Consider the following 15,510-nt stretch of genomic DNA (forward strand, 5'->3'; position numbering starts at 1 on the left):
TTGGAGTTGTGGACTTAAAGCTTCCAACTTTGTTCCCTTCCCATTCACAGCTTTCAGAGATTCTTCCAGTACTGATCCAAATACATCTTAGTTCAGGTCACCTTTCTGGGCTTGATTTCAGCGATGAAGTACGGTTTGGCAGTGGCAAAGTGGCAGACCTCTTAACAACTTTCTCTGAATCAATATTGTCCGTCTCACTCTTGGAGCGGGGAACTGAAAGCTGGGTTCTGCCTGTAGGATAAGTCAAATATAGGAATATCGGTGAACTGGACAGGAGGCAAATACATACGTGCTTTACATGTCCTTTCTATTTGATAGATTACACAAGAAATGTGAATTACTTACTGTCCTCAGAATACGAATAACGAGGAGAGTATGAATCAGAATCTTCATCTGAAAAACAAAAGCATTTTGCAAGTGAGCTGAAAAAGCCCCAAAGAAGAAGCACCAGAGACTCTCCTCATTTCTTCTACTAATTCATTGGCCATAATTTGAGTGATATGCCCAATACTTACCACAGGGAGAGGATCCTAAAAAAGAAAATCCCACTGAGGTTTAAATTGCATTTAAATATAATTCCTAGATTAGATATAAATATTAATTTACTACTTACACTAATACGTTTCTCCAGGCTCTCAAAGCACTTTAGAAAACAGTCACTTTTTATCACAAAACTCCTCTACAGCAAGGGTTATTAGATCCACTTTATCAAAAGCTGAAAGATAAATAGAGGATCTAAAAGCCGAGGTACATGCCTAAATAACTCACTAGGTGCTAGACACAGTAATAGAGCTGAGGAGTCCTGCCCCAATCACATATGATAATCGCTGGGACATCCTCCTCTCACACCAAGTTGAAGTATGTTCACTGACTCGTATCATCTTTTCAGGGCAGATAACGTTCCTGGCACGAGACACACATGTATACTTCCACCAAGAGACTGTCCTTGTTCTGAAGAGCTTACTTTTTAAATAGGAATGACATGTCTATAGAATGCAATAGAGATATTCAAGCAGCTCTAAAAGAGCTAGCAATGACATCAGCGTAACTGAGTGGTGCGGTCTGGCCCCCAAGCTGAACAACCTTCTGTCTTTGACAGTGAAAGCGTTACACTGCATCAACACAGCAAGGTCTTTCCCAGGACACAATTGCTGCCTTTGGCCGTGGAATCACATACTGCATTATTCAAAGATAACATGGTACTGTAGTGCGCAAGGCAGATGTGCCCAAAAAGAAGGTGGGAGGATGGCAGCATTACCACCCCCCATTCTAAGGGTGATGGCCAGAAAGACTTTGACTTGATCAAAAACCTAGCAGTATCTCCACCATCTTCAACAGGCATTGGAATGAATCCTCAATGAATTGCAGGTAGTAGCAGGGGGAGTTGGGATCAGACCTGGAAACTGGACCCACAGGCCCATGACCTTTCTCTGCTGATGAGGGTTCAAACTTGCAGGGATGTGCATATGAGACATCTACAGCACTTCCAAGGCAAAATGCTGGTACAATGCAATGACTGCAAAGAGAACCGTGAGCAAAGGTATTACTAATACCTCTGTGAAGAAACCACTAAAAGTGACAGAGATAAAAAGACAGAAAAACAAAATAGATGAAGCTAGAATAAGCTAGGTAAGAAAAGAACATACTAAAAAACTGTTATGTGAATTCAGTGATGCCGACCAACAGATTGAAACAATTTCCAGATCTTCTCTCAAGGAGGACATCAACCAGCTGCTACAGCCAATCTCATCTGCTGGAAAAAACAATCTGGCTAACACAGCTGACCTGAAATTGCACTCAAGCCTTAATCAAGCCTTTCAGGAAGGCTCAAAGACATCTTAACTTTTAGTCTCTCTGCTGAGTTCCCTCGGTGAATGAATTAGAAGGTTTAAGTTCCAAACAGATGGTTATTGACTCTGGTGTGCTTATCATAACCTTCGGGTTAAAAAATAGCAAAGGTCAATTTTCAGGCCAATTCCCATATTTTAAACCTAAATGTCAGAAAACAAATATTTATTTATTTAATGTAATTACACTGAATTGTTGACAAAATAGACTGGTATTCCTATATAAAAGTTGCATTTATTCAGATAGCAAAATACTTGGTAAATCACAAAACTCTGGGTCCCTACAAATACAGATGAACAAATGTCTAAAACTATCCTCACAGTCATTCACCTCTCATATTCTTATTTAGTGCTGGTGATCAATGAAAAAACTGATTTACTTACTTGAAGAGAAATACCAATATTCATTATAGCTCATCATTCAGACAGGAAAACCATACAATAAAAAATTCACATCAGATAAGCGCTATTTGCTAATTGCTAATATTCTAATATGTACAATAATAAGGAGAACAGGTATGTTTTGTCTCTTCAAGTATCTTATGAAGAAGAGTATCTACCTTTCTTCCCTTTTTACAGCAAGGAATACTGAAACACAGAAATCTGGAATGACTTGATAAAGATTAAACAGTAAATCAGAGATGAGCATTAAAACAAGATCTCCTGGCTCTCAGAGCTGCATTCTGTCTGTGGGACCCTCCTTAATGGAGCAGGGTATCACTAGTTTGTAGTTTCGAAATCTAATTCCTTTAGCGAGAAGAGGCTGTTCCCCTGTAATTCCTAGAGAATCTGCAGGTTTTCTTTTTTTCATGGGTTGACCATATTCTCTACGTTTCTAGAGAGTCTAAAGGTATTTTAGAGGGGAGCCCAAATCTTGGTATTTCTAGGAGATCACATGCATCAATCCAAAGCAAAAAACTCTGACACTGATTGTATGAAACTCAAGCTTCAACCTATCTCTGTTTAAACACTTTGCCATTGAGTATATAACTTTGAAATGTTTTCTAAACATGAAACATACCCTCCAACCCATCTACACCATCAGATATTCCGGGTTCCTTATCAAGGAAAGAATCCAAGCAAATATTAGAGAAACATTTCCCAACGTATTGAGAATAAAAAGCAAGTGTTTGGTCCAATAAGATTTCAACTACCTAAACCAACAAATTACTTTCATATGCACATTTGTAAGTGCATAGGGAACATTTATGGGAAACCAGACTCTTAATATATTATCATAATTGGTTTTGCAAACTATGTTAGTTCAGACAAAAGCAAAATGGATTTTCAAACTTCATTATGAACAAGAAAATTGAATCTCTCTAAAAATCCTTTATCAATTAGTTACTGAGACTCTTTGTTTCTCTCTCATCCATACCGACACACCATTCTGCCAACAGAAAATAATTTACACTGCATTATGATTTGCAAGACAGGACTCTTCACCTACAGGTTTCACCAAGAAATGAGCAAGTATCTTAGATACCTGTATGACACTAGTCCACATTAATTTTAACAGTGAAATGCACCTTACATCTCCTAGTCCTCTTTGAACATCTCAGCTAGAACCCGTATTGTATGCTTTCTTCTTACACAGTACCCACCAGATGTTTAATATAAACATTGAATGAAATGGTTAATTAATAGTCTCACCAGGGTTGGCTTGAGGCACTGGCTAAGTAGGCAAGTTCCTAAATTGCATGATGAAGTGATACCAAAGCACCAAGTCACCAAGGCTGTCACCAACAATTTCCCAATCAGGAAATGTCTGTATGTCCAATGTGTGCAGCGGATTCCAGTGTTTCTCATATATAAGTGCTTTCATGCGTACGCACACAGTTACATGATTATCACTGCAATAGATGCTATATCACTATGCCTGAAACATGACTGCAAAGGATTCTGGTTTGTACATGAAGTTTAGAGGAATCTGCTGAGCACATGAAGAGGATAAGGTAAAGACAGTGTTATTTCAAGTTGCAAGATGTGCTGATGAGACTGTCAAACTCTGTCCTTGCCTAGATATGCCAAGTGCACCTAAGGCCAGCCCTGAACCTGTGTTACCAAGTTATATTTATTTTAAAAGGCTACATTGAGGGACTGATCCAAAACCCACTGAAGCAAGCAGCCTTTTTACCAATAGACTTCAGTGGCATTTTGGGTCTGGCCCTAATACTGTGTTAATATTCAAAACCAGAAGTAAATAATTAAAGAAATGTATTGATCCAGAAAGGGGGGTGGGAGAAATCTCAGTTAAACCACATCTTTACATGTAAGTCAGCATTCTAGGCGTGTTAAATAATCACTGCACGCATATGGCTAAATACAACTGATAAGCGCATAAAACCAAGCAAACCCCAAATCTGTAGCATTAGTCAAATACTAGTTACAAAGCCAGAGGAGCACTGCAAAGCCAAAAAGGCATCATACAGTCAAGGCAATGCTTAGAGTGCAGCAAATCATTATGAGGCAGCATAATGCTCAGCAAGTAGAAAAAACTCCAGGAAGAAAATAAATGGATAAGGCAGCATTTGTGCAAAAAAATATATATGGTCCTTTATTATTACCTTCAGAGATAGGACTAGGAGTAGACGCAGGAAACTGGTATGTAGGAGAATAAGGATTGTCTTCTGCAGCAGAGAAAAGCAGTGGATTTTGAGACTATCCACAGTGAAGTGGAGGTTCTGCTTCATCCCCCAATTTCCTATCACCATATGATTTTATTGCCTACTTTAATAATACTACAGTAAATGGCACCATACTTTAAACAAGAGATTAATGGATTAGCAAAGATTTAGTTATTTTATGCATCACACAAGAAGGCATACTGGGCATAACTGAATTTCCAGCCAGTGTAACATATGGGTAACGGAAATCTAGAACCTGAATCTAGTTACTATTAGGGTGCTATAGTACAGTTAACTCAAAGCACAAGACAACAGATACTCTGACTAAACTTCTGGTACCTTCAGTTTTTTGCTGGATTTCAGGAAGTTCAGGAAATATGTAGGTAGGGCAATAAGGGTTTTCTTCAGGAGTGTCTGAGGAGAGGAACATGATTTGCAAAAAAGAACAGAAAGGACAGATTTAAAGGGGAAGAAGGGCGAGACAAGAATCCATACAAGCTGACTGCAGAGAAGTCCCTCTCATGCTGATGTTCTAGCCTGACACAACCTAGATGCCTCTTTGCCCATTGCTGCCTTACATGCCTGGGCCCTGCAAGAGATCCTGGAAGCTGAGGGGACTGAACTCATTCCCTGCCTTCTGAAGCGTGGGCTCTGGCTGAGCTGAAGAACCTCTGTTAGGAGCACTGGGATTAGGAAACAGTTCAACTCTTTCTCATTCCATCCAATACAACACAGCATCTATCTATGCATAAAGCTCATCATGACAGCACCTGCGGCAGCAAATACAGCTCCAGTTTTGCATGCTCTATGTTTTATTATATAAGCGCAGTTCTGAATTGCGTTTGCCTGCATGTCAGGCTGTTCAGAATGTCCAGTTTGCAAATGCTACTGCAGCCATTTCTCACACAGAAAAAAGAACATGAATGTATCAGCAGCCAGGCACAGACGTGCCCCAAAGTAGGGGATCCCCTGAGAGTGCACCACTACAAAGTCTGCAAGTGCTCACCACCATTTTACGTTTTGAAAGGAGAAAATTTGAAGTTTTGAAAAAGCAGAGTTCAGATTCTGAACTCACCAAAAATCAATGGAAACCTTTCCATTGGTTTCAGTGAGCTTCAAATCAAGCTTTGTTATGCAGGTACTAAAGCTTTACAATGTAAAAAGTTTTCTCTTATGCAAAGAGCAGTTTCAGTGATAACCTACTATCCTTTAAAAGTGTGGGTGGGTGGGGTTAGCTGCTAAAACTGCAGTTCAGGGATCTATTTTCACTAAGTATGGAATTATTAGCAGCTTTCTGATCTCAAATAGTACTCTTGATTTCATGAGGGCACTGCAGTTCACCTTTCAAAACAACTTAGACCTTTCTTTGGACTGCACTGTTCTCTCACCTTTGACTTCAGAGTTTTCAAATACATTGGTTGAGTTCTGTGGTGCAGAGCAAACACCAGTTAACATAAAATGCTTTTATTTAACGTCCAGTACAATTTTTCACATGAATGAAACAAAATGTTATCAAGGTGGTCTTTTAAAGTAAATAAAAAACATCTGTGTTACAGTACCTCTATTTAGCTTGTGAATCTGTTTGAACATTGTCTTGTACCAGTCCTTCGATCTGTCTGTATTCTATTGGAAAAATAAATATACACATAAATAATCACAACCATAAATTCTACAAGCCTTTCAAAGTTCTTATGAATCTTCCAGCAATGAAGAAGGTTTACACTCTTTTATGAAGGCTATATGAAATTAATACTTTGTAATATGAGTGATTTCACTCAGATATATAATCTCTTTTGTAATGAAGCTACAGGCTTCACTCAAGTTACTAATAATGCACAAGCTCTGCAGGGGTAGGTTGTAACCTGTGTAGAACTGTAGATTGTGTGGAAGGTTTTGCATATTAATCTGATTTGACATCTAAAAGTAGACACCTTGCCTATTTTAGTCATATGTACCAATTTCCTAAGTATTAAATGGACAGTTAGAAACATTTAGTGTTCAAGTCACTCCAGACACTAGTTGTAAGAATAAGTTAGTAATTATTTTCATTATAATTTCCCCTGAACACTGAATGAACTTAAACACATGTTGTATAAAAGAGATATCTGCCTTTAAGATGGTTAAAATGAGACAAAACTCTCCCTTAACTGCTAGCTGTGAATGAAACAGAAGAGCAGAAAACAGTATTCTCAAATATGATGAAAAGAGATATTAATTTCCCCCCCCCCCGAGGCAGCTGAAACAGGTCACTGATAGCAAATGGAAGCGTTCATAATAAAATACATTGGATTCTCATTGAATTCAACTAGAATTCTCTCTTCCCTTAAATATCTACAGTCTCTAGAGCTTTAGTGAATTCCCTGAGTCCTAAGGTAGGCAGAATCTGGCCCAGGTTTTGTGCATCAACCACATGCTCAGTGTTGTCTTACCCTCAGTGGAATGCCAATATCATCAACGGAAGTATCAGCCATGTGCTGAGGGCTCCTGCCAATGCTTCTCTTCTCCTCCATTGCCTTCTTCTCACTTGGCACTGTCTCCTGAACCGGCTTGTCCCGTATGACTGCTGAATCAACTTTATCAGAAACTTGTCTGTCTGGCACTGAATCTGGAAATGACAATGGGGGATTCTTATCTCATCCCAGCATTTCACCACATCACCATATTCCACTCTGTTAAGGCAAAAATCCTAGCAAGTAGTTGATGAGACAGACTGTGTCACTGCTAGCTGTGGCTAGCATCTGGACTGAAGAAAACCTACCAAGAAAACGTTTGATGCCAGCAAAAGCAGGCTAGCATCTCTCAGGTAGCTACCTTCACACATCTCAGGACAGTCTCAGCTGTCATGTAAGACAACAGAAAATTTTGGTTTCGAGGACTGTTTGGGGGTTGTTTTTTTGTGTCTTTTTTACTAATTAGCAACTCTGCAATCTCATTCTTCATCAAAAAGCATCAGTAATACAGTCTCCTAGACAGCTTTTTCTGGTGGTGATTTCAATCTAATGGAGCATCCTATGCGGTAGTGGGGCACTACTTTTCAACAGCTTGCACTCACCTGCCTGACAATCCCATTCGTTACAGTCAGTATTATGATGCTTCCAATTCATCTCTGTGCCCTAACCAGAGTTTGTAAACAACAAATTGCACTGTTGTTTAAGCATACATATGATTCCTCTTGCACATGAGTCTGCGTAAAGATGGGGGAAACAACTAATTGCTCCAGACTGCCTTGCTTCCACCTGGAATTCCTTGACGCTGCCTGGCTGACACCCACACGTAGCAGCAGACACCACCACCACTGCTGGCCAAGGAACCAAGGGAGTTCAGGTTGCTCTGAAGCTCTGCTATGCTCTGGAGAGCTGCAGCACAGCAACCCTTAGGCTCTGCTGAGGACTTTTTCTATGTGGATTTTCTGGAGAGGAAACATCTGTGATTTTACAGTCTGCCTCATCAAGACTTTGCCAAGTCCTATCCTTTTTACATCACCGCATGCACCGAAGAGAGAGAGAAAGATAGATACTTTTATTCACATGCATATCACCATACTGCCCAAAGCCATTAAATGTGCAGAAATCTGAGGGGCAGTTAGCAGAGGAAAGGCTCGTGCATAACAAAGCATTGGTCTGTTGGTATCTTGAGCAAACACAATTCTGCCCTGCGAAACTCAGTACATGAAGGATTTGTGTTTCAGTGGTTGGTTTGAAATGACATCAAACTTTAAGTCTTCCTCCTCTTTAAGAAAAAATGAAATAATGTTTATAAATGTTCAAAATGGGGCAAAGCATCTATTAAATCCTTGTTTAGCATTTTCATCCTATTTCCCTTCCCTGTGAATGCGTGTGCACTGTGTTTTGGTCCTTTCGCGTCCCTGGTGTACAGGGCTCTCCATTTTGTAGGAAGTATTTGGTCCATTTCCATTACTAAACTCCTTACTAAGCCTCTAGGAACAGAGCATGGAAAGAGCAACTGAAAGTAGACCATTCTTCCATGATCTTGAAGACCAAAAGGAAGCGGGTTTTTGGATGGGGATGAGGATGTGGAGAGGATGCAAACTTTAGGAAAGGTCACAGCTTTCCTCCATTACTTATCATTGTCACTGCTGATGTTACAAGTCCTGAGCTTCTGGTCTAGAAAAGTAATTATTTTCTGCAGGCTAAAGAATTAAATGCCAGAGAAGGTCACAAAGTCCTTCTCTAACAGCACTGGTAAATATATATTATTTCTCTTTGATTCCCTAGCTCCCTGCACTGGAAAAGTGGTTGGCTGTTTGCCAGGTAGACCCCATCTGAAACTATGATGATAATATTCAAAATACCTAATATAGATGTAAAAAACAGGGTAAACGTATCACAATCTGATTGTGAATCTGAAAATCTACCAGTTAAATGTATTTTGAAGGAGCTTTCAAAAATATTTTTTGGAGTGCACTTAGAACTGGTTGAAGGTGCTGGGTTGCTGACAACCCTGGAGACAGGAAAGGCCTGACAGCCTCATGTCTGACAGCACGAGTTGTGTTAAGGCAAGCCCTCCTTGTGCACCCTGCCAGGTAAGTCCTTCCTAGGTCCACAGGACTCCACCAAGAGGACCAGCTTAACTGCTGGTCCTGTTTGGTTGCTCAGCTGATGCTGCAAACACAGACACCTGCTGCACGGGTGTCTTTGCAGAGGGAGGAACTAAAGCAGATATCTTTCATCACAGATTTCCTACAATACCCTACAGCTTGGAGAATAATGGCTAAACTTCAACTACACATTGACTTATTTGCCATGCAGCTCCAATGATTTCAAAAGAGTTTCTAGAGCTATATACCAGGCTCTGAAGTATTTAAAAATCAGAGAGCCAAATCTGGTGCCTAATCACCCAAATAACCAGATTGCACCAGTCAGCACACTCCATGGCACCTGAGCCATCCTTTTGCAAGAGCAGCAGCAACATATGGTGTCGCACAGCAAGAGAGTTTTACTGCTGTGACCAAGAGGACATAAAAAGCAGGGGGAGAGGTGGCAGCCAGCAGCCTTCTGTGGTTGTTCTGGTACACTGAGCGCAGGTGCAGACCCAGCTGTGCCACAACGTACTTCACTCTTCCAGACAGAGGATCGTTTGGGCTGTAACAAACTGTTCTGTGGCTATCTCTAGTTCAGAGAACAAAAGAGTTCCTGATAATGAAGGGAAACACCTTGCGAAAGGGAAAACCAACAGGAAACCTCTGTCCGGACTTGTAGGCAAGTGTTAAACTCGCAGCTGAGTAGTGTCTGATGAGACAACACCTACACTAAGGGAAGGAGCTGAGAGAAACCAGTGTAAGCTGTTATGCAGCCTGTCACCTCAGCAGGGTGGCAGCAGAGAGGAGGGCCAGGCTGGTGTCGCAGCCGAAGGAACCTGGTGGATGGATTGCAGCTGAAGGACCAGGTCAGCAGCTGCCTCATGGGCAGATGCTGTCCTCATGGGACACACTCCACTAGTCCAGGGCCCACGCAGCAGAGCAAGAGCACACAGTATTGGCTTCCCTGTGTTTCTACTTCTGATATTTAAAGTGCTTAGGCACTCTCTGTGACTCTCTTCTCTCCCACCTCTCCATTTACCCTGCCATGGCCATAAGCAAAAATAATAATAATATGGGTAAGTGGTGCATAATGCGCTGTTCCTATAACTCCCACTGCAGACTGAGCTAATTCTATTTGGGGTGTGGGGAGGGAAAGGTGGCCAGGAAAACAACTTGCTCTTCTTTCAAGGAGAGACTCTCACACCGGTTGCAAGAGCAGAGAGCTGCCCCGGGAGAGAAGGGTGGCAGCACACGTGCATACTTGCACACTAAAATTTTATCATCTATTTCTTGACATCTGGCACAAATACTACTGTTCTTGGAGTCATGTAAATACTGATTTTTATTTCTCTTCCTCTCCCATCACCAAAAGCAAGACTAACTCTGTGCAGAGAAACTTCAGAATATGCCCCAAGGGAATAAACCTAAAGGCTCCAAAAGGCAGCCCCAAAAGTCAACTAGAACAATCAAAACTGTATGTAAATTTTATGACTTAGGAGGAACAGATGAGTAATTTAGGGTTTTGGTATATTAACATGTGGCCACACAGGTAGCGGTTGGAGAAAACATGGAAATCAAACATTCAGTGACCTGGGCTAAGCCAGAACAAATATTTATACTAATTCCTTTGCAGTTCCCGAGAAGTGTGTTTGCTAAAGGTACTCCACAAGCTAATAAAGCAGCAGCTTTGCTCCAGCAGAGGCAGCAGTTGGGGGGTAGCAGACCTTTCACATCATACCTGCCAGGCTACTAAGCCTTTTTTGCTGTTCTGTGGTAAAGGAAGAAACAAAACAAAAAGAAATACAGAACAAATGGGTGAGACATAAACAGCAAGTGCTCTGGTGCTGCATTTCTGACAGGCAAGAAATACGCTGTAGACAGAATGGCAGCAGCTGCTGGAGAGAATCTGTTTTCAAATACCCTGCCAAAGTGACAGCCCACAGTCCCTTCTCCACACAGCAGCCTCGTGGAATAATATAAATATCATAATGCAGTGACTGATACATTGCAAAGAGCTTTATTTTTAATTTTTTTTTTTTCTTAACATCGGAGAATGAAAAAAGTTGCACAGGAGAAAATTTGAAAAAGAGTAAAGATTCACAGAGTCAAACAACTTGACAACTAACTCTGTTACCATTAGCATGAAGTACATTTTGAACAATAATGCTGTAGCATTTCAAAGGGATATAGGAAAGGATCAAGTCACTGTTGGTGCTTGCTGAGTCTCATCACATACTACTGAGCCACAGATTAAGTGATTTGCGCACAGACACAGCTTGGTTAAGGCTTTGATTCTCAGAATGGTCCCCTCGGTTTAGGGCTTTTCATTACTGGGTTCCCATACTGGGACATTTGTGGTATCTTCCAGCGTGCTTGACCACCCTCCACCCTAAAGTTGATGCTCACAGCTGCTTTCCAAATGACTTGCCCAAGTCAAGGCTGGGAATAAACCAAGAATTCTTAGCTCTCTGTTCTCTGCTCTTTCTACTCCCTAGCAATTAATCCTTTCATTTAAAGCATGAAAGCCATTTGAAAAGAATAAACTATTTTACTGACATACAAAATACAAACACTCTTGAAAGTTCATATTGTTAATGCAAAGATTTCAAAACTTTAATATATTAATCACACCTGTTATATATTCATAGTAAACCATGCCATGCAATGACTGCCCAGGAAATAACTGTGCTTTGGGGTGGCGTGGGACACTTGCCAAGCAAGTCTGCAGCAGGTAACAATCCTCCAGGTGTATGCTGTTCGCTAGCAGAACCCACCTTCACTAAATATTTGTACTAAGTGGATCATCTCAGCAAGGGAGACTGATATTTCTCCTTACTAAGTGCAGCTTCCTCACCAACACCTATGAACTTTGTTCTTTAACCCCAGCACTTCTGCTCTGCTAGCCACCGATGGCAAGCCCCTTGTGTGCATTATGCTCACATGATAGCTGCCAACATATGAAACAAACCCCTGTGTACAACGGGTAAAAGGAAGGGTTAGCAATCTGAACCTGAAAAGTAGATGGGAACCACCTGCTGCAGGGTTCACTCTCCTAAGCAGGCCATCAGGAGTAGGCTGCTGTATTATGAGAAAGGAGAAAAGATGTGAGTGAGGATGGTCTCAGCTTCAGCCATCACCTTCACTGAGGAGAATTGTGTTCCACCACTAAGGTCTCCTGACAAAAACGTGGTTTAAAAAGTCGATGCTTGAGAGATCTTTCCTATCTCTTCTTCCACAGGGGAGAGAATATCATGGATGAATAGACTTTTCATGAGAAAAAAAAAATGTACTTTTTACATGAAGAGGAGGTTTCCTTTTCACTTAATGTCTCTGAGCAGGAAAGAGAGCTGCTCATGGATAGAAGTGGAAGGAGCAGGTGGTGTCTGCTATTTCACTCTCCTGCCTGACCAGAGCCAGTTTGCAGCCCCAGGCACACACCAGCTAACTAAAGCTTTCACCCTTGATCTTGTGTTCTGGGACTGTAAGCAAAGGCCAAAAAACTTGTAGGCTTCTCAGAGAAACTGTTGAGCAGAGAAATACAACTGCTGGCAAGAGTGAAGGAATGATTATAGATGCCTTCAGAGTCCCCAGAGGAGGGAGCACTGGAGGAGACTAAGACTTGAAACCAGTAACAAAAGTGGAAGAGGACGCAAGTAATTGAGTACATGTTTAGTGCAAAATAAAGATGTCAAAAAGAAAATTAATCAAGACACCAACAGGTATGAAGGGAAAAAATTCTTACCTTGGTGCTAGGAATGAACAAGAGGATCTGAAATGACTTGTTTATAAGCATAAATCTTATTCAGTTGGTATTACTGAAATCCAGTAGAAAAAATTCTGACATCTCTCATCACAACTTACTGAGTAAGATCAAGCAAACTAAAAAAGGATATAGTGTAGTTTCTGTGCTTCAAATGCCATTACCTGTTTCTAAGTCTCTGATAGCTCCAAATCAAAGGGTCTTACATGCTTACAGATTAATGAACTAGCAGATAAAGCATAAAATAGGACAGTAGGTGACGTCTGCTACAACAGTCACTCCAGAGAATAATATAACCAGCTCCTTAAAAAGCAATCACTAATTCACTGAGGAGAAAGAAAGCCACAGTATCCACCTGGAAGACTAACTAAACTACTGGAGATCTCAGACTGCCAGCATTAAAATGACCTTGAAATTTCTAATTCAGAGGGTATTTCATAGCACACGAGGAATTTATATTAAACCTCACCTTGACATGAAGGAATTGATTTCAGCACAACACATAATTAACCATTCAGGGGAAGGTGGATCATAACCTAGTAACAATTTGTTATATGCCGTGAGACCAAACCAGTTTTGAATAGATAAGGTCCATAAAGATGAAACCAAATATAAATCATGTCAGCCAGGACAGAAATGTAATAGATAATCAAGATCTGAGAACAATTTAAAAACACTAAGTTAGCAAAAAGAAATCTTAATGCTATGCTGGGATAAAGCCTAGACAGGAATGGAAGCATAAGAAACTGTAAGAAACCCTCAACACATAAAAAGATGGAAAACTAAGAAAATGTATACCTATGAGTAGGTAACATAGGCTGGGAAGTGAAAGAAAATGACAATGGAAGTAAAAGAATTAACAAAATGTCCCAGAGACTCCAAAATAGGTTTGAAGGTACATGAACAATAAACAGAAACCTAGCAATGATCTTGTTCTTTTACCAAATAGGCACAGTGGAACTGTTTATAAGAGGACAGAAAAGATGACACATCCAATTGCTACGATTGCTACTTTCATTCTGCATGGGGGGGGGGGGGGGGGGGAAGTCTGACATCCTACTGCCTGATGGAGAAATACTTTCCACTTCAACAGTAACTAAGGACTATGCTGAACGACAACAACTGAGATCAGATGCTTGAAAATTAGCACATTTGTATAAACTGTAACTGAAGTGTTTTAGAGCAGTTTTCTGCTCTAAAGAGAGCGGTTATGGAGAGAGCAGCTCATTGGACCATTAACATTCATCCTCAGTATGTCTTGGAATACAAAGGAAACTCCACAGGACAAGGAGGAAAGCGAATGTTGTGACAACCTTCGAAAAGCATTAGTGTAATGGCTGGGACATCTGTCTGTCAACTCAACAATGCTGCCAGGAAAAAATATTGTAATGACTTATATGGGATTTTACTAATAAATACATAGTATGACACATGCAATGTCAGTCAATACAGATTTATGACTAAGATGCCTTGTCAGACCAGTTCAATATGATTCTTGCAAATTACAAGACTAATAAAGACTGAAAAACACGTATTAGAAGAGATACTTCACAGATAGGATCAAGTTGCTTATCAGGCCATGATCTATATCACAGTCAACAAAAATGTGATGAGAGATGGCTCTTCAATCTGTCAGGATATAGTATCATGAGTGCTAATGGTCAGAGGCAAGACATATTCAGACAGGACAAATTGTTAACTGTGAAGGTAATTAGTAAACAGAACAATTTGACATCAGTTGTCTCAGAGCCAGTGTGTGTGAATCATCATATTATACAGATTTGTCTCTCATGCTCTTAAAATCTACGGAGAGAAAATATCCTTGTGTGGTACACACTGAAATGCTCCAGATTTAATGTGAAAACTAATCAAAAGAGTATCCCACCTCTAGAAAGTAAACAAAAAGCTCTGAGATAAAAAAAGCTGCCTCAAATAATATTTTCTCCTCTTGAAGCAGTTGAGGAATCCAGACACCCTCATTGAGAAGCACATAAGCAAAGCTGCTTCAGATGTGGGCAAAAAGGGAGAGATAACCCACTCATTACCCCTATAATCAGCTGGGCTACAGTGAGGACACTATCTTCAGGATCAAAGACTGAAGTCTGTTTTAAAAAGGCACTGAAAAAAAATACATGAGGGGCTGCAAAGGAGCACATCAATGCACACCTGTAATTAGAATGACTACAATATGAGGAGTGCAGGCCTTGCCCCTATTTTCTGACTTAATTTTTTTCTTCTTTGCAAAAGGTAAGTCATAGCATTGTAGACTGAAATCTGCCTGTCCTGGAGTTTCCTAAGTCCACTGGAAACCAAGACAAATTGGACTGCATCTGTATGGCCCTTTATAAGGTACAGTCTTTAGTGATGCTCAATGAACTGGGAGGCTGGGGTAATGCCAGCCATCAGGAGAACTAAAAAGGAGAAGCAAAGTTTCCTTCTAATGCCAGAGGTAAAGAGATGCAACTAGCCATTGAGAGGGAGCTGCTGTGAGGCAGAGAAAGGCTTAGATTAGTAAACATGGGAGTGCTCAAACAAGGTTGTTTTGTTCATATGCAAACCCAGAGCTCATGGACTACTGCAGTATGAGTCTGAGTTGATCCAGGTATGGATAGAGGAACAAATTGCCAAGTTCAAACTCATGGGCAAACGGATCATTTACTATTGGGTAAATTCTGCTGAGAATTCAGAGGTCAAATCTCTCCCACAGTAACTGAAAATATGGCTGCTTTCACACTG

At 40.6% G+C, this 15,510-nt stretch overlaps 1 protein-coding gene across 41 annotated transcripts in view; it reads right to left on the reverse strand.

Moving 5' to 3' along the window:
• SORBS1 (sorbin and SH3 domain containing 1) overlaps positions 1 to 15,510 on the reverse strand; it is a 176,765-nt gene that overhangs the window by 40,391 nt on the left and 120,864 nt on the right. For 24 of the 41 annotated variants that reach the window (XM_075505037.1, XM_075505036.1, XM_075505044.1 and 21 more), the window contains 7 exons: positions 10,753 to 10,782; positions 6,904 to 7,079; positions 6,034 to 6,097; positions 4,814 to 4,888; positions 4,415 to 4,477; positions 346 to 393; positions 102 to 231 (listed from right to left, as the gene is read on the reverse strand). In XM_075505037.1, the coding sequence (XP_075361152.1) occupies positions 102 to 231; positions 346 to 393; positions 4,415 to 4,477; positions 4,814 to 4,888; positions 6,034 to 6,097; positions 6,904 to 7,079; positions 10,753 to 10,782 (586 nt within the window). The remainder of the gene's footprint in view (positions 1 to 101; positions 232 to 345; positions 394 to 4,414; positions 4,478 to 4,813; positions 4,889 to 6,033; positions 6,098 to 6,903; positions 7,080 to 10,752; positions 10,783 to 15,510) is intronic. The other 17 variants (XM_075505048.1, XM_075505071.1, XM_075505076.1 and 14 more) reach the window with 3 other exon arrangements.

This window comes from Mycteria americana, chromosome 6 (assembly GCF_035582795.1).
Source record: "Mycteria americana isolate JAX WOST 10 ecotype Jacksonville Zoo and Gardens chromosome 6, USCA_MyAme_1.0, whole genome shotgun sequence".
In the NCBI taxonomy this organism is placed as follows: domain Eukaryota; kingdom Metazoa; phylum Chordata; class Aves; order Ciconiiformes; family Ciconiidae; genus Mycteria; species Mycteria americana.